The following is a 22,879-nucleotide window of genomic DNA, read 5'->3' on the forward strand; positions in this document are numbered from 1 at the left end:
CCAACACCTTTGTGATATGCCAGCCTAAATAATGCACACGCGCACCTACCAGTGGTTTTGCTTTCCATACACATTAGACAGGCCGGTCTTCAGTCAATGCTCGTTTTGTGAAGCAGAATTATCAAGTATTCACTTGTAAATTCACACAGCTCCAGCAATAGCATTATCATACAGTATTAATCATTATGGTAATCACATGTTAATTTCCATACAATATTAAGGACAATTGGCAGACCAGTATCATTTGCATGTATCATTTACTTTCAAAGACAAGTGCCCACCGCGAACGCTACCTGCTTTTATGTTTGGCAGTATCAGAGTTGGCTGCTTGGTGACTCCAACACTGATGTTGAGAAATCTACTATCTTTTGGAAAGGGAGGGGGGCGTGACTAAAAGCTCAGTCTGTGTTCAGTGTGGTCACTGGCCCAGTGGCAGCTGGCACAGATTGGGGATGGGGAGGCGGAGGTTTGGGTCGGGAGGGGGGATCACTCTCGCTGCTCTCTCCATCGTCATCTCTGGAACAGGAACTGAGTACACAGGAAGCACCCAGGCTTCATCCAAACTCCCCTGAGCCAAACCCAATTCTGCAATGCAGCATTGTGATTGGTCTGAGCGCCCTGGTTCAGGGCTCAGACGGGGACTGGGAGCATGGGCCTGTTCTCCACCAGGCTGTAATGCAGCCTAGGTGGAGAACATGCAAAGTGTGCATGAATGTTTGGCTGAAAGGGCCGGCCAACCATTCATGCACACTTTAGGGAGTACAAATCACTCCTCCCCTTCCCTGCTCTATCAGCAGAACAGCCCTTCCCTGGCCAAACAGCTGCAGCAACAAGGAAAAAATCAACTTATAATAACTTAGAGTTATTATTATTTTTTTTCCTTTAGTTATACTGCTTAAAAGCAGTGGGGGGACACTCTTTCACCTTAGCAGAGGAACCGCCACTGCACTGGCCCCACCCAAGCATCAAAGACTAGAGCGCTGGAAATTATTCTAAAGAAATTGAAATAGAAACTATGTTGCTAGTGGATCTGTGGGGCCTCATGTTTGAGGGAAAACATTTGCAATATTGACAACAACATCGAATGAGGGAATATTTTGCAAGAGAGGAATGCTGGACAATTTTGTTACTTTACACCACAATTTGACAAGAATGGTGCATCCTGATGTGCAAAAACAAGTTGATATCATTCTTAATTTCTGTTACGAAGCAATGTATGAAGGTAGCCTCACACACCACATCTGTACAGAAGTAAAACACTAGTGGGGATTAAGTGGTTGTAATAGACTGTGTGGCAAGCACTTACAGAACATAAAAGATGTCCCCATTCATGTGCTCTCCATTGCAAAGTCTTCCAGTTATCGTTGTGAGTGTCCCTGATGCAGTAGTGTTAATTACATTACCCTGAAGTTAACATTACTGTCACTCCCCATTAACTCTGGGGGGGGTGAAATTGATTGGAATTGTGATTTAAACCCTGAGAATCCTCTGATAAATAGGGAGATACTGGGAAAATCAGTAATTCCGGGTCTAGTCCCCCACAATTCATAATTTTATCCTAGACATTTACCTAGAAACTTCAGTGAGTGAAAGTAAACAGTTCAGTGGTGTTCCTGCAGACCTCGTAAGTGTAATGGGGCTTGTAAATGCTATTATCAGCCAAACCTGAATTAAATGGGGTCACCTAATGAGGCCCTTTGACTTCCCTGAACAGTTCTTCTACTGCTTGTGAAATGACAGTTTCAGTGAAGGGACTGATGTTCTCTGAAACTAAGCGATCTTGAAATAATCAGCCTTATCCTTTGTGATGAAAGTCAAATTTTCATTTCTCAGGTGCAACTTACCCCTCAGGGCCTTATGACAATAGCACAAGTTTAAAGTGTGCAGGCGGAAAGGAGGGGCATGTGCAGAGAGCTCCAGCAAGAAAGCAGGCATGAAGTATATCAGCAAGATAGTCCCAGTTATGTCAATATGTCCTGAGGTGGCTGGAGATATCTAGTAGTTAACAAAATGTCAGATAGCATTACTTCTTAGTTCAACGTGACTACCAGAATGTCCGCTATTTCAAAGCACAAAAGTGCGATAATGCACGGGATTATTGAATATGCAGACGGTACCCTGGTACCCTGCATTATGCAGCACATGCCGGAGGAGGAAGCCTCACCGCACAATTCTGTGGCTTTTTTCATAATAGGCTAACTCATTATATCCTGATAAGATTATATTAGTGCAGACTCCACCTCAGTATGAGGTCGTTTTTGATAAAAGGCATACTAGATGATGGTGGGATTCAGATTATTAAATAGATACAGCTTGAGGCAAACCTAAAGCAAATACCTTTATTAGTGGATATCCCAGGTATTATTAAATGAAGATGGATGAAAATTGGGTATAATGGTGGCCCATTCATTCTCAGGGATACAAACATGTTTCAGCCTATTGAAGGGTCAATGCTTGGTCAAGAGCTTTCATCACAGCAGGATGTATCTCTAGTCCTAGATTTACCTCGAGTAGTTCTTCCCAAACGTTTTTGAGCCACTTTTTAGACTGACAAACTTTCACTAACTTCCTTGATTTAATGGATATAAGACGGGCGATTTTTTAAATTGAACTAAAGCATAGTGTGGTGGTGTTCTCTTATTTACAGACAGCACATTTTCTATTGAAATGGCTACTATATTTGCAAAGACATATAGTGTTACTGATAACTTTGTAATGAACATCAATGGTAATATATGAAAATTGTGTTTTAGTTCATATTTATCATTTGTGCATCCCCAATTAAAGTGTTTCTTGAATGCATACAGTTCATTTACAGGTATTTACGTTTGTTGTGTTACACAAAATGGCATCCTACAGACTTTCCATGGAGGGGAGGGCATTTAGAAAAAAAAAGAAAACTTATCTTGTCGTCGCCTCCAGCCTCTTCTACGTTCTCGCTGTTCTGGCTCCCGGCAGCACCCAGGCTCCCTTAAGCCAATCATGACGCTGCTATCACAATGACAGCAGCATTGTGATTGGTCGGAACACCATGGTTCAGTGCTCAGACGGGTACTAGGAGGCTGTGTAGTGTATGTTCTCCACCCACTCTGTACAATACAGCCTGTGGAGAACATGTAAAGTGTGCATGACGGTTTGGCCGGCCTGACACGACCAGCCAAACTGTCATGCGCACTTATGGTGCAGCAGCAGCCACTCCCCTTCCTACCGTCCCTCTCCCTGTGACGAGCCCTGCCCACCCCAACCTGGCTCACTCCTTCTAGAAGAAGAAAATGATAATAATGTAACATTATTTCCATTGTGTTATTATCCTTTTCTTTTTCATTTTACACCTAGTGGGGTGACACTCCTCCGCCTCAGCGAAGGAGACTCCCCTGCTTCGCACTAGTTGTTATGGAAAAACAATATTAACCCGTTGTGTGCTTATGACAGAACCACGCCATCATGAGTCACAGGCGGGGTGTGCTCATGACGGCGTGGTTCCGTCATGAGGCTGCCGCTCCCCCCACGCAGCATTAATTCCCCGCCTGTGCGGGAGAATTAATGAGCCGGCGGGGCCGTGACGGAACCACGCCGTCATGAGCACACAGCGCCCGTGACTCATGATTGCGTGGTTCTGTCATGACCACCACAGCACCGCTCTCACCCTTAGCCCCGCCCGCGCCAAAATTCACGCAGCAGCAAAATTCGATCCGCGGCGAAGGGGTTAAAAAGGTTTCTGAAATAAAAATGAACACCCTGCCTAGCACAAGGTATAACACTTGATATTTCATGCATGTTTGAAGTCAGAAAAGATACTTGAATCTAGCTCCTAATTAAAGAACTGGGGCACAACATCACTAAACGATATCATTGGGCTGCAGCTCACTCTCAGTGACGTCCATATAACCGCTATGTGGGCTCCTAATTATTGTTTACCACTTCTGCACTATATAGATTATTATTCAGCCTTCTTGTGGCTTGCTTAACAGAGCGTTATGACAATCGGTCTTTGTATTTCTTTGAACGAAAGAAATAATATTTGTTTCACCTGTCGCACTCTCCAGGCTCATCATTTTGTTCCCAAAAAAATGGCACTTACCTATGTTTTCAGTTAGTCGAACAAGTATGGGTTACAAGCAGCAGGGAGATGGTTTATTGCAACAAAACTTCTTGCCTTTCTTCTGTTCCGAGTTAGATAGAGAAGGAGATACAAACCAAATATACCTCTTGCCAACTGTGTGTGAGTTGTAATTTCATGCTTTCAGTGTTGATCCTGATTAATTCCTTCATGGCTAGAACCAAATTCATCTCTGGAAACAATCTGCCAAGTGTGTGCTGGGGGGTGACGGGTGTTCCTAAAGGCCAGATATGTCTGACTGACAGTGACATTATTTTTATTTTAATAAAGCTTATTCCCGGCCACTCTCCACTGAAGCTCACAATACATTTTTTACATTTATCAGATCAGAAAGAAGCATGCTCAGTTGCTAGTTCACAAGAAATGTATTATCTTGATCATCCAGACATGCGGGATGTGCCAGACAGCATATGTGGTTGGCTTTCAGTTAGTGAAATAAAACCATTAAACATAATATGGAGTAATAGAAGTGAATAGTATTATATAGTCCACAGCTAAATTATGACTAGGTATATACGAGCATGTAAAAAGTGCTAATAGGCATAGGGAGCTGTAGAAAATTGATCTCTGGAATAGTTTTGATCAGAAAGCATAAACTGTATCAGAATTTATTGATGCTATGCTTGGATAAGCCATTACCTGATCAGCTTGAGACCCTCAACGTTCCGTTACCATGGGGCTATAGGACCTATTTAGGGGCCCTGCTGTACTATTTTTTATTGTTCACTAATCATTGGATATTTCTTCTGAATATAAATGCATTTTAAAATGTATTAGATATCAGGATTGCCACTAAAATGTCCTTCTTAAATTTATAAGTGGGTAAAGTTTTTGGGTAAATCTCCTATTAATAAAAAATCATATAAGCACTTTGCTGCCTATTGGCCACGTTCGCACCATAGGAATACTACATATGTACATACATCTAAAGAATTCTGAAGCAGATTTACAAGCCCCTTGCGCCCCTTTTACGCCGCTGTTGCATCTCTTTTGTGACTAAGCGGCGGCGCCAAAGATGCACCATGGTGCGGGGTACTTACAAAGTGAGGCATCTCGAAGATGCGTCACGTTGTAAAGCCCTGCGCCAGAAGGAGGCGTTCCTGCGCAGGGGGTGGGGGGCGGGGGGAGCGTTCCAGTGCAGAAACCCTCCTAAAAGTGGCTGATTGAACTCTACAAGATTTCACTCAGTCACTTTGGGCCCCATGCTGCGTCAAAACAGTTCGCCTGCTTGAAGCAGGCGTAAGGATTGATGCAGCATTAACAAGATAGGGCCCCCAGAGCCTTGCTGGTGCTGCGTCGAGCTTGCGACGCAACTCCAGCAATGCGCTGCTTTTTCGGCACAGATGCGTCAAGTATCTGTGCCATTTTTGCCCATTGGTGCGCCGCATTGTAAATGCGGCGCATCAATGGGCACGGAGGCAAGTCACACAATAAGTGACGCCTCCCTGCTGATATACAGGGATGCGCCACTTATTGTAAATCTGCCCCTCTGTTGTTTGTAATGGACCGTAATGAACTGGCTCCCTGAAGCTAACCTTGGGTAGCAAGAATGAGCATACTGGCATCCATGGAACACTTCAAAAGAAATTGCAATGCCCGTCACATGACCAGCTCCTAAAAGTAATGGCAGCCCAAGTATTACCATCTCTCTCCTATGGGCTAGAAATATGGCACGGGAAAGAAATTGACATTTTAAACACACTCCAGACAAAAATATATAAATCAGTGTTTAACCTTTACAAAGGATCAGCTCCAGCATAAATAAGATTGGAATTTGGCTTGCAAAATCAAACATATCAAAGGAAAGCGGTCTTAGCGAAATGGTGCTGGAAACTTAGATCAGCAGAATTGGGATCACTAAATAACCTATGTTGGCTAGAAATCAAAAAACAATATGATCAACAAGAATCCAATTCTTGGGGTGGCGATCTGCGCACAACCTTAGAAACCCGTAAAATAGAGGAGATCTGGAACAGCCAACTGGAGGAAGCATCCTTTAAAAAGATTTGCCAACTAAATGCAAAATCTCTATCTCTGGTAGAAGACAAAAAGACTTTGGCCAAACGTCGACACGCATGGACTGTATTAAATTCATATAAACGATTAAAACCGCAACCTTACCTCGTGGCACACTTTCGGCTATCTTTAAAAATGAGAATTCATGGCTTTTAGACTGGGCGACCATTCTTCCAAAGATGATTGCATCATGGAAAAATACACACCAAAAGTCAAGATGTAGACTATGCGGGTACCATACAGAAACCTTATGCCACCTACTGTGTACGTACGAGTCAATAAAAGATGAGAGAAGAACTTTGTTGAAACCAGTCCTAAATGCCCTTCAGATCCGCACCTGCAGGCAGGCTGTCATCAGCTGGATGGGAGCGAGTTCGAACATTTTAATATGTCGCTGGGTAAAATTTATGAAAATAGTAGAGACTTTGTTTTTAAAAGCCGAAACAACCTAAAAGTGGGGTCTGCAAAATAATGTTTTACTTTTTAAGAATCGGAAAAATATATTTTAAGAAAATTAATTTTATCCTTTTTCTACTAAATTGAAATTTGTATATGTATACTTTATGGTTGTGATAAACCAAATAAAGTAAATTTTTGACTGACTGACTGGCATCCATGGATCCCACTTAATAACTTGTATTTCGTGGATGGGATATCCGTCACCTTTTCCACTCCTAGGCATAATTTACGTGTGCAAAAACCTGCTTCTTTACGTGTAAAAGATTAATCCGAATTCACAACGTCAGGGTATGCTGATTTGTCCTAGTGAAGATGTCATTTATGCAAAGCCTGTGGAATTTTCCTCTGTTGGGATTGATAACTAGGGTTGGGGAAATAGGTATTCCCTGGGAGGTAATAAACAAAGAGAGGAGTACCACCATAGGGAAAATAGAAGCTTTCCTAATGGGGCGTTTTGACTAACAAAAGGAAAAAATTTAACCTTTTGTAAAATAACCCTCACTCACCAGCCAAAATCATAAACAAATGCCAGAAAAGGGCAAGAAACCAGCCCAAGGAAGCCCTGCTTGAAGAGAAAATGAAAGAGAATGAGACAACACCTCTCACATGTGTTACCACCTACAACGCAATATCCAATCAAGTGAGCAGAAGTATAAACAAGCAATGGTCTATACTCAATTCTGGCAACTTCCAATGGGAAAAAACGCTTTTCTCGTACAAAAAAGCACAGAGCCTTAAAGACAGCCTAGAAAATACCAGACAAAGTCGACAATGACCAATACCAATCCCAGCTTAACACAGATCTGGGGACTTCCCCCGTAACAGGACATTCCAAATGCGGAGATTGTAGTGTTTGCCACCTCACCGAAAACACCAAAACCCTCAATCTAGAAGAAGGCAGAATCTGGGAACAGCGATCGCATACGAACTGTAACAGCAGCAATGTGGTGTATATGATCAAATGTACATGTGGCAAACCATACATAGGCATGACCAAGTGCAAGGTTAAGCAACGTATCAGTGAACACCGAAGCATGATCCGATGCAAGAAAAACACCACAAGACTCACAGACCACTTCCTGGCGGTACATCATACACCCAACGACATGCAATGGACAGTAATAGAACAAATACAACCAGGTCCAAATGTACAAAACCGCCTGTTCGAAAAGGAGCAACGATGGATCTACAGGCTTTCAACACATAAGAAAGGCCTGAACGACAATATTCCTTGGGCTCTGTCTTAAAATAACTACAGACCTTGAATTCTCCAAAGCTTTCCATCCTGAGCCTACGCTCTTGTGAAAAAATTCAAATGATTTCAGCTTATCAGAATCCATGTCCTATCACCTGAGCCTAACCATTGAGATGTAATGACCAGAGACATCCCTGTCATACTCCTCTACCACAACCTATTCCGGTTGATCAATCCTCCAATATTGATATAATGCCATCAACATCCCCCTTTGGCTGCCTGTTCCGCCACGCACGGAACTTTCTTTATTTCTAACCTCTAATCCCCTGACCACCCTACACCCGGGGTGATCAGTGTTATTTGCTTCACTGGATTAACTTATTACAAACAATACTATGTCCACTATATTACCCCCAATGGGCATAGTCATTACTATATTCCTACGTTTTCAAACACCAGCCGAACATCGACCACAGCTAGTTGTCACTTTCAGACTTTAGCGTCATCCCCAGTCAATCGTGGGCAAGCATTGTCAAGCTTTTTTGGCCCTACGCGGCTTCCGTAGCACTCCGTAACAACTTTGTTTCCTGGGCAATGCCCCCACGTGACACGAACCCCGCCCTACCCGGAAGCCGGCTCCTTAATTTTACACACCCAGGTTCACCGGCACTGTTAGCGGGGCAGCGGGAGATAGATGTAGGTATTTGGCCTCTTCCGTCACGACAGAACTGTAAGTAGAACGAACTGGCTCCGTATTTACTATTTCCACAGAATTCCTTTTTTACCGAGTCCGGAAACTATCACGTTTCATGGCCATTATCGGATCCGTCTCTCACCATCAGTTGTTTCCATGTTATTACAGAATGCTTTTCACTGAGTGATGAGACTACCCCCTGCCCTCCGAAGCAATTGACACTAGAATAGGAGTAAGCCTCTCCCTAACTACCATGAATTATCTGTGTGCTTTAAAGTGTTACTTGTTTGTCAGTCCTTGTGTGTCCTTTGTGTTTTACGGGCAAACTTTGCACACCCTACAGCGATCATCCCGACCACCATAGTTGGGTTGTAAGAATAAGAAATCACGCCTCTATATATTAATAGGAATGAGCGAGATTGTAATAAATATAGTGTATGTGACTGAGCACGCACCTCTTGATACGTATGCATGTGTTGGCAAAATAGCATGCCCGTAACGGGCACCCGATCAGCACAACAAAATCACGCGGATACGAACGAAGTTTTCCCAATGACAGTGGCATGAAGCATGAAATCACAGAGACACTGCATGACGTAACAGGCATGTAATATCGATCACACCTGATAGATGTTCGTTTTTCTTTCTATCCCCACAGGTCTTTTGATTTTTATCACACATGCTCGCCTACTTTTGCTTGAGCATCTCACCATTAGCGATTTTTGCAAATAGGCTCACGAGGATCTAGGATTGGGTGCGCCTTTTAGGGGGTATATACCGTCCATTTCCTTGTTTATGGTCCTGACGAAAACCTGAAACATCCCATGAAAGGTTGAAACATGTAGACCAGTACACATATAGAGATACTTTGGCCGTAACTACCCTCTTAGTATCTCGTCACCGCCCCTTTTTAATATTGTCCAGTTGCTTCAAAATAAAATTCATATTTTCACTAAGTTAAACCAGGACAAATTTTAACACTTTTTTTACACTTACACTCACAACCTGCTCCACTGTATTTCAGGTGTTGTAGCACACCCTGGTGACGCTAGGCCACCAGGGTGGACCCCGATGATGAAGCATGTCACCACTAGGCTGGTGAGTGAGGGTTTTTTTACAAAAGGTTAAATTTAATTTTTTCCTTTTGTTAGTCAAAACGCCCCATTAGGAAAGCTTCTATTTTCCCTATGGTGGTACTCCTCTCTTTGTTTATTTAGTCCTTGACCAGGGGAACAGGAGTACTCTCCGTTCACCTAGAGTGAACACGATCCCTTGCTCTCCCCTTTGTTATTTCATTCCCTGGGAGGTGTCAGGTGAGTGCTTATTACAAATATGGCAAACACCAGCAGAAACATGTACTTGTGGGTATTTATGAGCTATTGCAATGCCATTGCCTGACTTATCTGCACTACCAAACCGGTACCAAAATCAACCAATCGCAAGTGGTTAAATATGTTGGAAATTCCTTTCTAAAGATCTATTTTTAAGATGGTGCATGTAAAAGGAAGTTTCCACATGCAAAAAAACACTTCCCCTAAATATGCTGGAAATAAACACTGTATTCTAAAGGCTCACAACAAAGTGACATTTCCATGGGGAGGGCATCCCCCTGGCATTGCCACTAGAGTCCCTGCCATCCCTGTTGTTTCTTGCACTAGCTGGAAACATGGAACAAGGAGACATGTTTTTTTAATCCCTGTCTCCCATTTGAGCAAATTGTATGCTCTTGGACAATCACTTTTTAAACGTATTCCTCTTCTTCCCTTTGGCCAAGACTGTGAGTATTTAGACTCATTGTAAAAGCTGCTAGTAGGTGTGTGACTATAAACATGGACTGGATATTATCTGGGGGAGGGAAGAAGTATAGTCTTATGTTATATTCCACAATATGCAATTTGGTAGTAAATGTGCAGCCTTAGCAGCAAGAAACAATATGTGACAGTCTTGGATCTACTACCCAAAGTGAACACCAAGGACATACTCCCAAAATAGGTCACCGGGACGGTTTGTCATTCGCGTATTCAGGGCTGTTTATCAGCAGTTGGCTGGATATTCTTCCTAGTTGAAGGTGCCTCTGAAGCTGCATTGTACAGGGCCTCTCCTTTGCTACAGTTCCTCCCTTCTTTGTCAGCTGTCTCTTTGTAGTGAAAATTGGTTGTTAGTTCACAGGCAAAAAGAAATAGAAAAAAATTGTCAAAATAGTATAAATGGACCCTGAGGAATTAATTTTTTCAATGTCTGAGTCAAAAAGTACCTATAAAGTATAAAGTGTCACTGCGAGGGGTGGACAATGGCCCATACCCGATTGCATGTCAATCATGAAATAGCAAGGGTCAGGTGAAACTAGCAGGTTGCTCCAGCCAAGACTTACCATAGGACGTACGGCCTCATTTACAGTTTGGCAGATAGGACACTCCCTCGTGTGTTTGGGGAATTTCTGGTCCGTCATATTTGACGTGAATTACAGCCTATGTTCTCGTATTATGGCAGAGGGGATATTTGTCATGTGTTGACAGAGTATACTGGCTTCCATATTGTAAATACGGCTCCGAGTTTTTCAAAGACCCACTGAATCGCTGTGATTTGGCGTCAACTGCTGCAAGCAGGACCAATATATAATGTATATAATGTAGCTGCTAAAGTTGTGCCACCGCTGGTGTAAAATTGAAGCATTATTTAAGGTACTTGCATTGTAGACTTTGGAAGTTGGGGTGCGGGGGTGCTGCAGCACTCCAAAATAAAAATGCTGGAGTTCGATGATGAATGAACAAAAAAGATGACTTAAAATGTTTTTATCTTGCTACATTTGGTGTGCATTCAAAGACAGAGGTCAAATGTGACCCAGTCTTCTGACAAACTGCTGCCTATTCTTTTAAAATAGAGATTGGTGTTTACTTTTCTATCTCTGACTGCAAATTGTGAGAATATAGTATAGTGAACTATATGGCAATCTTGCTGTGACACAGGGAGTATGAAGGGAAGACTGTAGGATGTCATTTCTTTCCAACACACAACAAATATAAATAACTGTAAAATGAACTGTACAGATGCCTCAAATATATCAGTAATTACGGAAGGCCTGTTGAAGCTCCTTTTTCGTAATTCTAAATAGTGGTGGGAACAAGATTTTAACTGCTTCCATACGTCGGACGGTCCCCGGCCGACGTATGAAAGCGTCGCGGTGGGCGTGTGCGAAGGATGGCCAGGGTCCGTCTGAACCACGCACGCATGGAATTCTTCCACACAGTGGGTGTATTTCGGCCGCAGGGAAGCGATTAATATGATCAAATCAAGATACTTTCTTTAGTAATGCTCAAATGACAAGTGTTTGTTGGAACCCAATTTCCACACATTACCTTTTTTATAACCCGTCTGCCAAGATCTAAATCAGGCCCTAAGTTATAAGCCAAATATTTCTTGCAGTGATTCACTAATTGTGTAGATGCATCAGGGGTAATTCTGTGGTGAGATTTAATAAAGACTATCATGGAGGAGTGGTGTTTAGGACTTGCTTGGGATGCATTGTCAGATAACTTGATCGACAGAAGTTTTTTTTGTTCTGCATTAAAAAATCTTGTGCCTCTGTCAGAGCAGGCAAGTGGACCAGGACCAAGTGTTACAGGCTTGCATTTGCTGCATGTCCCGTAATACAAGAGACTGTTGGAGACGTGCTACATAAGTAGAAAGCTGTTTATGAACTGCCATTCACGGTGCACATTGGTAGCTCCTTTGCATTCAATCATTGTAGCTATGGTATTGGCTAGTTCTAAGTATGAAAGCTTAAATAATTAGAGTTCAGCTATTTTCAGTTTTACTTCCTTCCTTCCACTGTAAATGCATTTCTAATAATTGGAAAGTAAACATGTAAAATTGATCCCCAAATTAATCTTGTTTCTATCAATTGGTAAAATGTTGACTGTTTTGAAGGATCTTTAAAACACAATAGCAAAAAAAATATGGGCATCCATAAAATATTACTGTTAATTTCTAGAATTGTGATAGGGTCTGCCATACACTGTCTTACTGAAAGAGCCCTTCCATTATCTCATTATTAGCTGTATCACGTTTCAGCTGCCTTTGAAAGACTCTTACTGAGGAGCATTGTCTCAACTGTTCTGGGAGATAGTTCCATAGCTTGGGGCCCTGATAAGCAAACAAACACCCTGCCATGCATGTTCGTTTTACCATTGGGACCACACACAGGAACTGGCCACTAGAATGAATTAACTGTGTCGGATGGTACGATTTAATAAAATCCTGCCAGTAGCTAGGAATTACCCCAGCCTTTTCTCTGTACACATAACACAATTTTTTTAACTGAATTTGCTTCTCAATTGAGAGCCAGTGCAGCTCCCATAGTCGACCCGCCGCTGAGGTCAGCTCCGGAAGCTTATAGAGCATCCTTGCTGCAGAGTTTTGGACCACCTTTGACCCTTTGCCTGCGGGGCTAATTCCCCCGCTGTGCTGGGGGGCGGGGGCGCGCACAGCGCCCCGGTGCTCATGACAAGCTCAGCTCGTCATGAGCCACGGTGCTCGTGTGCTCATGACAAGCTGAGCTCGTCACGGCCACACCCGTTTTTAAGAATGTTTAGCACAGCAGGGGAATTAGCCCCGCATGCGAGTGTTCTGACTGTTATGACGAGCTGAGCTCGTCATGAGCACACAAGCACCATGGCTCATGACGAGCTGAGCTCGTCATGAGCGTGGGAGGGGTTAACCATCTGATGGAGGATTTATCCGCCCCAAAACAGAGAACTTTGGCGTAGTCCAATCTCGTCTTGATAAGTGCTTGCACCACTGTCCGTTGGGCTGAAAATGGAAGTAACCAAATGATCTTCCACAATCATTTTCAAAACGGCAAAGCATGCAGCTGCCATCTTTATCACATGAGGCTTCATTGACAGCTTATAGTCGAGCAGGAACCCCAGGTTCTTGACCATGGGGACTGGATCTGGGAAAGAGCCCAGATTTTTTGCCCAATGATGGAGCGCCCCCAGGGACGGAAAAACTAGGCACACTTTTTGTTTCAATTGTTTTACATCGTTTTACAAATGGTATGTCATTCTTGGAATTAGAAAGAGACTGGCCGATGCAGTACAAATGTAGCTATCTAATTTGGGGAGGCCAAATAAGGGTATTTCACACTCATTTTTTGTTCTAAATTGGTACTTTTCAGGATAGGAAGCCGTTCATCTTAAAGAAGTTTAGATGTCTCGTGTGGTAGGCGAGTAATAAAAGTTAAAATTAAAACTATACCTTTAACACATCTGCTAAAAGTTCTATTATGGAAATGGGAACATTAAAAGGCAAACTTGTCTTCATAATGCGAGCCCGAGGTCTGAAGTCTAGCATTTTTAAGATATTTCCTCGGGGGCACACCATATGTCATCACAGGGCATATATTTTTGTAAATCATTGGAAGCAACTACATTCTCTAAACTGCAATCATCCAAAAGCAATTCCTTCTAAAACGCCTCCATGCATAAAAATAAAAGTGGATTATAACGTTTTGAAAAGCACGGCGAACGCGTTTAGTATCTTAAGGGCTGGAATATGTAAAATATCTGCGCAGCTGCAAAGGCAGACACAATTGCTTTCCTCAAGCGATGGTGGTTGTCTCTGATGAAGATTCGCCAGGATAAGCACACACAGATTTCGGTTCTTAACTCAAAACATCTGTATCTGTCGAAAATACTTTGCTTGTTCTTGCTATAGTTTTAACTCTGTTGTTTGTGTTTGTCTTACACAGCTCTCGATCCATCTAAAGACCCGTGCCTGAACGTAAAATGCAGTCTCCATAAAGTGTGCGTGACGCATGACTACCAGACCGCCATTTGCGTGAGTCGCAAGCAGCTAGTACACAGGTAAGAGCAGGCTCCTTTCATGCTTTGACTCCTTAGCGGTTATTTACTGCTCGTGTGGTTATGTTTCGAAGTCTCCGTTTAGTGCACCATTCCCCGGATGTCAGGCCTCTTGCAGCTCTGTGCAGACTCACTTTCAGCAGCTACTCAATGGTGTTGTGTAAGAACAATAAAAGACAAGTGGACAATATTCTGTAGGCCAGTATTATAGCCTGTCAGTGTGTGCTTAAAAGTCGAAAACTGTGTGCAGAAAGTGTAGCTAAATGTAATGATCTCTTGCAGTATAGGCAGTTGAATCAGGTGTGGGGTGAGCAAGGCCGGACTGGCCGTAGCGGGCCCTGGGCAATCTCCCGGTGCGCCGCACGGGTGGGGTGCCGGTTTGGGGCCCGTGGGGGCCGTTTTCGTTATAGGGCAAAATCGGACCTCTAACAAAATCGGACGAAAACGGGCCCCGACAGAGAGCTCGGCGACACCTCCAACCCCCCCGACCCCGGGGGATGGGGGGGCGGGCCGAGCACTTTGCCTGGGCCGGTTTTGGTTCCCAGTCCTGCCCTGGGGGTGAGACCAGGCATGGTTGGCAGAGGTAAGAGCAGTGAGGCGAGGCGGTGGTGGGGAGGAGTCAACAGATAACTGAATAGGTAAAATGAGATACACAAATAAATAAAACATCTTACCTTGTGCTCGCTGCATCGCCGAGCACAAGGTAAGCGTTTTAAATTTTTTTAAATTAATTTTACCTATCAGGTCTTCTGTCGACTCCGCCCCCCCCTCCAGTCCCCCCTCCCCCCCCCCCACCCCCACCCCCTACCCCATCACTCCTACCTGTGCCGGCTGCCCCTGGTTGACCATCACGGTCCTTCAACTCTTAATCCATACCATGTTCTCTCTTGAACATCGCTAGTCTGCTAGTCTTTGTCCCTCTGCACCGTGCTTCTTTCTCCCCTTCTCTGTAGGCTATCCTGTTGTCCCGCTTCCTGTTTCTCTTGCCGCTTGCCAGTTGGGAGTACTGTGCAGTTGTTAGTGGTTACTTCCAAATGCTTTGCTACTCCTCATTAAGGGCCCGATGTAGGTACCAAATACCGGTCGGAAACGGCCGATTTCGGCCGTTTCCGACCGGTATTTGGCCTACTGAGATGTAGGGCACCTTTTTTTGTCCGATTCGGTATTTTACCGATTCGGTAAAATTACCGAATCGCAAAAATACCGAATCAGTAATTTTACCGTTTTTTTAAATTTGGGATGTAGGTGGGACTACTTTCAGTCCCACAGGCCCTTCAGATTCGGTATTTTAACACCCAATCCAATTGGGTGTTAAAATACCGAATCCAGGTGTGCATGCACATGTGTGCATGCACACCTATGCCATGTGACAGACAGACATGCCCTTAGGGCATGTCTGTGTGCCACATGGCTCACATGCCTTTTTTTGGGGTGCTGGAGGGAGTCAAAGTGACACCCCCTGCACCCTTGCACAAATCGGTAATTACCGAATCGGTAATGCCCATTGATTCCTATGGGCTTCAAGGCCCATAGGATGCAATGGGGGATACCGAATCGGTATTTACAGAATCGGTATTTACCGAATCTGAAATACCTACATCTCCCCCCCTCTAATTTACCACTTCATAAATACCGATTCGGTATGATTCGGTATTTATGAAGTGGTAAATGTAGATTTACCTACATCCGGCCCTAAATGTCTTGTTTTAGTCTTTGTTCACAGTCTTCTATATGCCTGAATTGTATGCTGCAACTACAATCTGGATTTATTTGTGTCACAGTATGTGAATGTCACACTTTTGTTCGCAAGTGACAAGTGTTTTTACTATTTTTGTCATTGGACCTGTCCTCATTTATTCTCGTAAATGCAAATAAAAGAAAAGTTAAAAAATAGAAGCAGCACTGTGGTGTTCATGAGTAACCTAAACCCTTGTGTCTTGTTATAAAAAAACGTTGTCAATGCCAATAGACCTAGTTTTAAGGTGCTATGCGTATAAAACACAGACATTCACAAATAATATGTCCACATGTTTATTCAAAAAGGCTGTTACCGCATGAAAGCCAAACAAGTTGGCTTTGCCGGTGCTTTTCAAAAAAGAAGCAAACATTATCCCTTTCAGTATTAAATACATATATGAGTTAAGGAACTGAGGGCCCGATGTAGGTACCAAATACCGGTCGGAAACGGCCGATTTCGGCCGTTTCCGACCGGTATTTGGCCTACTGAGATGTAGGGGACCTTTTTTTGTCCGATTCGGTATTTTACCGATTCGGTAAAATTACCGAATCGCAAAAATACCGAATCGGTAATTTTACTGATTTTTTAAATTTGGGATGTAGGTGGGACTACTTTCAGTCCCACAGGCCCTTCAGATTCGGTATTTCAACACCCAATCCAATTGAGTGTTAAAATACCGAATCCAGGTGTGCATGCACATGTGTGGATGCACACCTATGCCATGTGACAGACAGACATGCCCTTAGGGCATGTCTGTGTGCCACATGGCTCACATGTCTGTTTTGGGGGTGCTAGAGGGTGTCAAAGTGACACCCCCTGCACCCTTGCACAAATCGGTAATTACCGAATCGGTAATTACCGATTCGGTAATGCCCATTGATTCCTATGGGCTTCAAGGCCCATAGGAAGCAATGGGGGATACCGAATCGGTATTTACAGAATCGGTAAATACCGAATCTTACAGATTCGGTATTTACCGAATCTGAAATACCTACATCTCCCCCCCTCTAATTTACCACTTCATAAATACCGATTCGGTATGATTCGGTATTTATGAAGTGGTAAATGTAGATTTACCTACATCGGGCCCTGAATGTGGTAGTGTGATGTTTGAGTATAATTTTCAGATATAAAATAGTCCTTTATGCATTCAATATGAAGCACTTTGTAGAAGCCCGAAAGAAACACCTGCCAGACAATAGCAATGAGAAGAGAGAGAACGGCTCCCCTGGACGGAGCAAAAGCACACTCTATGCATATTTTATAGAACTGGTAGCAACAGGTCCTGTGTTCATTGACAAAACTGTAGTGTGCTTGTTAGTTTCATACAGCTGTGTGTCTGAAGTGGTCTGGGTGTAAGAAAAGCTAGGGTAATGGTTCATAACAATACGTTTTACCCTATGGTAAGGCAAAGAGAGCTGGTCTCACATGTCTGTACCATCTAAACTCAAATGGGCCTTCTTTTCATCTTATGACATGACCGACTTTCTTTCTTAGCACAACAATAGGACCACGATTACAAGTTGTGTGGAACTGGGTGAAGTATTTGCCACACGGGTAAATTCATTACACCCGGGTGCGTTATTAAATAGCTGTGGGAATTTCTCCCATTCAAAGTTTTCAAGTTTGAAATGAGGCATAGCATGTAAATCAATATTTGAACATCCAATTCTATATGATGTGCCCTTTCTCTGGCCTGTGACTCTGACAAATGTCAGCAGGTTTGACCACCTGTATTCTATCAGGGAAAAACTGCAATCACACTAATTCCGAAGAGTATGTACAAGGATAGGAATTCAACCCTGAACGTTTAAACAGGGCCTAAGTAACAGTATAACTGGTTTGGTATTAACTAAAATGGAGATGTTCTTCCAACAGTAGGTTCACACCAATCATCTGCTTGTCAAAACTTCTACCCAAATCAACAGTGTAATAACAACAAGTTTTTTTTAAGTGTCCATGTGCGTCTATTGCGTTCTACTTGTTGTACTGGCTGCACCTAATTTGGTGGCTACAATTTTAGGAAATTTGATTTTTTTATGTCAAGTTGACAATTTTGCAGATGCAGGCGAGTGCATACACTGAGGCTATTAAAGTTGGCATGAAGTAACAATTTCCTCTGCGATAGGAGCTGAGGGCATTTGCATAACACATGGATTAGGTCTTCTTTTCTGAGCCAACAAAAGCACCAGCTTGGGTCGAGGTCAGCAGAGCGACGTCAGGCTGGAAGGTGGTCCAAAAAGTTCCACTCCCCCATTTTTATTGCCACTAGCCTGGAATTAATATACAATGCAGAGGTGTTGGGTATGTAGCTCTGTTGCTTTGTTGACGAACATAAATTCATCACTGACCATGCGTGCACGTGTTTACACAAAGCTGTCTTGTCATCTAGTGTCAAACTTTTTTGGGCTGTGGCAGAGGTCAGCTTCTTGAATACTTGCTGTGAAAGTTTTATTTTCCAGGCTTCTAATAACGAGAAGTCCCTCAATAAGGTGTCTAATTGGATCTTATGGGAAGATCGTCGTCCAGAATGCTCCAGTTTGAGCCAGATTAAACCGTGCATAGAATCAGGCGTCGCCAGTCTGAGCCGGTTGCAAAAGTTGTGAAAACAACTACCGGATGCCCTGTGCTGCTTGGTGATGGCGTATTCTAGTCTTACTTGGGCAGGAAATGCTCTTTTTGGCAGGCACAGGATGGATTTATAGATTCTTACAAATAGTTTGTCCACTGGCCCAGCTTCCTTCCCTTGAGTGACTTTACAGGTGTAAGTTTGAGTGGGGCTGATTTTTGCCTTCATTACCTTGAGAAGCGGGTCAAGGCTGGGGCCTTTTAGTTTCTGAGCAATGGATGTAAGAGCAAACCGTAGGCTGGAACCCTTAGTGTTTGTTGATCGACTGAACATGATCAGTAAGAAGCACTTGCTATCTAGGAGGATTCCCTGATACTTGTATATTTTGCTAGATTTTAGGACTTCGCCATTAAGTTACCACTTATTGGGCATACCAGATTTTAGCCTGAAGACTACCGTTTTTGTTTTGAATTGGTTTATTCCAAGCATATTTATTGTTGTATAAACTTGAAGTTTTGATAGTAGCTATTGCAGATCTATATTTGTCTGACTGACTGACTTAAGAGCACTATATCGTCTGCCTATAGCAGATAAGCCAGGCTTTGCCCTCCAAGCTTGGGGGGGGGGGGGGGGGGGATAGTTTGCTTCATAAGGTGTTTGGACATTTCTGCTAAGGAAAGGTTGAAGAGCAGTGGTGTGAGCGCACAGCCTTGCTTCAGGCGGGAATTTGTTTGAATCCTCCTTGATATGCAGTGCTCATCCCCCAGCATGATCCTCAATAAGGTATTCGAGTGTAGTTCTATTATTGCCATCGGAAGGGTGTCTGGCAGGTTCCAGTCCGGTAGCTTGCACCGTAGCTGTCTTCTAGAGATGCTGTTGAATACGTCCTTAAAATCCACGAAACAGGTGCTGAGATTTCCTTTCCATCTAATAGTTTGTCACACATCAGGGCAAGATCCATAAAGTTTGTAGTAGTGCCACATCTGTCTCTGACAATACAAACAAGCAAGGCTTGGGTCGGTGACTGCCTGGACTGGACCACTATACTATTTGCACGCAAAACAAAGTGTCCAAGAAGATTATTGTCATAGGCATGATGGGCACCCTAAACCATCAATTAGAGGGTGCCTCAGCTTTATTCAGCTAAATTATTTTATATTTTGTATAGAAAAACAATTACACTCAACTGTGCACATCGTAACATGGATAACACTTTATTAAAAGAGTAACATACAGTATTCATTTGAACAAATACTCAATAACAATATATACAACACAGACGGTTTGTGCAGTAGTGGCAAAAGAGCATACAACTAAGAACATTCATACAACAAAAGTGTATAAACGCAATACTGTTTGACGAGTCCTAATTCTGCAGATAAGCACTAGACAGACATTCTCTTTTTGCCGGAATTACTGTTATTCGTCCTGCCTGTGAACAAGAGATCGGGTTACACAAATTTATATGGGTGTTGCCTCGAGAGGGAAAGAATTAAGCTAATTCCCTTATGGCGCACCTCTGATTGAAATGCCCCATGCTCAAAGAAGCCAACACGTTTCGAACCCGTTGCGAATGTAGAGTTCTCCTCAGGACTTGGACTTGGCAGTCAGTTCTATAATAAGAACAAACAATATTTTACTGTGTAACCCAAGCCTGTTTCTTGTCACAATAATTGCCTATGATACCAATAACTATGTTTCTATATGTACCTTGATTTATCAGTGGAATGCCAGCAACTGGGGGAGGGCGGCGTTCCTCATACTGTAGAGGTTCTGGTAAATCAAAGTTAAAAACAACATCGTCAAAATACTGGCACTATTGCCATATGGGCAATTTTTGTGCATTCGGCGCAACTGTTCGAGATGTGAAGACTATGAGCTACACACAGAGGCACTAGTCAGCAAACTCATGGACAGGGGGTATCCGAAAAAACTTCTGAAACATTCGGCAAAAAGAGCTTGGTTCACTCCAAGGGAACATCTTTTGACTGAACGCATTGTCTGCATGTCAACATTCAGCCCTCACACAAATTCTGTTGAAAAGGTCATATGCAGTAACTGGCTTCTAATCCAACGAACTATGCCACACATGGGACGTCCCCTATTTGCACTGAAAAAAAAACGAAGCATTGGACAACAAATTATCAGCGCAGCAGGGACTCCGAAAAAACCAGTGACACTACACACAATGCTAAAACCTCAACCTGTACAAGGCCATCATAAGTGTGGGACATGTTGGGTTTGCGACTCTACTATGGAAGGAACTCTGTTCACTAATGGACCGAGACATTGGCATCATAACGAGTTCACGAACTGCAAATCAAAAAATTTAGTTTATGCAATCACATGTCCATGCAGAAAGATCTACATTGGCAAAACCACCCAAGAAGCAGCCAAAGAGGAGGTGACCCTGATGTTCTTTAAGCCCAGAGAGAAGCTTTCCTTATTATGAAATTTGACATAGCATTACAAGGATTAAATGAACTTTCTGAAATTGCCAAACTTTAACCACACAGTTCACCACAATCAAGTGACCAAGACTGCAAGTGGTCAATCTGACCTACTATCCTACAGGGGTAGCAGCTCAGCTGGCTCCATGACAGTTTCTTGCCTATTCCGAAGACATAATCGATTATCTTAACTTGCCAAAACTACATGACCCACAATGTACTGAGGTCATGTGACCACCGAAATCAGAACCAGGTCACTTACGTAGTTGCTTTCGAGAGCACATAAGGTGAGGAAAGCTTTCCAGCACGATTGTTTCCTGCACGCTGTCTCGCCCATTCCAGCAATAACAGGCAAGTGAGACATTTGAGACACAATCAAACCCGTCATTACAGGTCGAATTAGAAGCTAAAACAAGTTTTCTTACTTCAATTTGCAGGCTTTTGAAACGTGATCATGTAGCAGATCGAGGGTGACTTTAACGATCCACTGAGATGCGTAGTCGCCTAACGAGGTACCATAAACTCTGCTTCTCGCTTATGCTCAGGCTATCAATGTTAGATAAACCACCAAAGTTGTTTCAAATATGTTTTTACAGAAATCAAGTCCGCGAGGTTCCAGATACAAACGCAACCCAGAGTTTGCCCTAATTAGAGCGAAAGGTAGGATGCTAAACCTTTTTAATTGGTGGTAGCTCATTTAGGAGCTCCAATAGTGCCAGTATTCTGACGTTGTTGTTTTTAACTTTGATTTACCAGAACCTCTACAGTATGAGGAACGCCGCCCTCCCCCAGTTGCTGACATTCCACTGACAAATCAAGGTACATATTGAAACATAGTTATTAGTATCATAGGCCGTTATTGTAACAGCAAACAGGCTTGGGTTACACAGTAAAATATTGTTTGTTCTTATTATCGAACTGACGGCCTAGTCCATGTCCTGAGGAGAACCCTACAATCACGACAGGTACGAAACGCCTTGACTTCTTTGAGCATAGGGCATTTCAATCAGGGGTGCACCATAAGGGAATTAGCTTAATTATTTCCGTGTCCTGGCAACACCCATATAAATTTGTGTAACCCCATCTCTTGTTCACAGGCAGGAAGAATATCAGTAACTTCTACAAAAAGAGAATGTCCGCGTAGTGCTTATCTGCAGAATTAGGACTGGTCAAACAGTATTGCGTTTATACACTTTTGTTGCATTAATTTTCTTATTTGTATGCTCTTTTGTCACTATTGCGCAAAACTGCCATGTTGTAAATATTGTAATTGAGTATTTGTTCAAATGAATACTGTATGTCACTGTGCTAATTAAGTGTTATCCATTTCACGACGTGCACAATTGAGTGCAATTGTTTTTCTATACAAAATATTAAAAACTTGAGCTGAATAAAGCTTAGGCGCCCTATAATTGATGGTTTAGGGTGCCTATAAAACCTATGACAATAGTTTTGCTTACAAACAGCTGTCTCTGAAGCAGCATTGATTCATGTGAATGATCTTCTGTTCTTTCACCCATGATCTAAGGTTGTCAAGGTGTAGCCTTATTTGGAGCCTCCAATAAAAATTGGTTGAATAGTAGTGCCTCTCCAGGAGTCCAGAATGGTGTGAGATGTTAGACAGTGTTTGAATAGCGGAGTTAGTATCTCGGACCATAGTACAGGTTAGGAAGTAAATAGGGCAGTGGGTAGTCCATTAGAGCCAGGGGCACTGTCTTTCCGTAGTTACCTCAGTCTGATCGTGCAGCGTTCTTTCATGTTGCTGTTGGTTGTGACA

At 43.0% G+C, this 22,879-nt stretch overlaps 1 protein-coding gene across 1 annotated transcript in view; it reads left to right on the forward strand.

The window, feature by feature from the left end:
• The window catches only part of SPOCK1 (SPARC (osteonectin), cwcv and kazal like domains proteoglycan 1), a 2,113,319-nt gene that overhangs the window by 1,116,152 nt on the left and 974,288 nt on the right, over positions 1-22,879 (forward strand). Inside the window, exon 4 of the mRNA XM_086931522.1 lies at positions 14,234-14,348. Within this exon, the coding sequence (XP_086787648.1) occupies positions 14,234-14,348 (115 nt within the window). The remainder of the gene's footprint in view (positions 1-14,233; positions 14,349-22,879) is intronic.

The sequence above is a fragment of the Lissotriton vulgaris genome, chromosome 7, assembly GCF_964263255.1.
Source record: "Lissotriton vulgaris chromosome 7, aLisVul1.2, whole genome shotgun sequence".
Taxonomy (NCBI): domain Eukaryota; kingdom Metazoa; phylum Chordata; class Amphibia; order Caudata; family Salamandridae; genus Lissotriton; species Lissotriton vulgaris.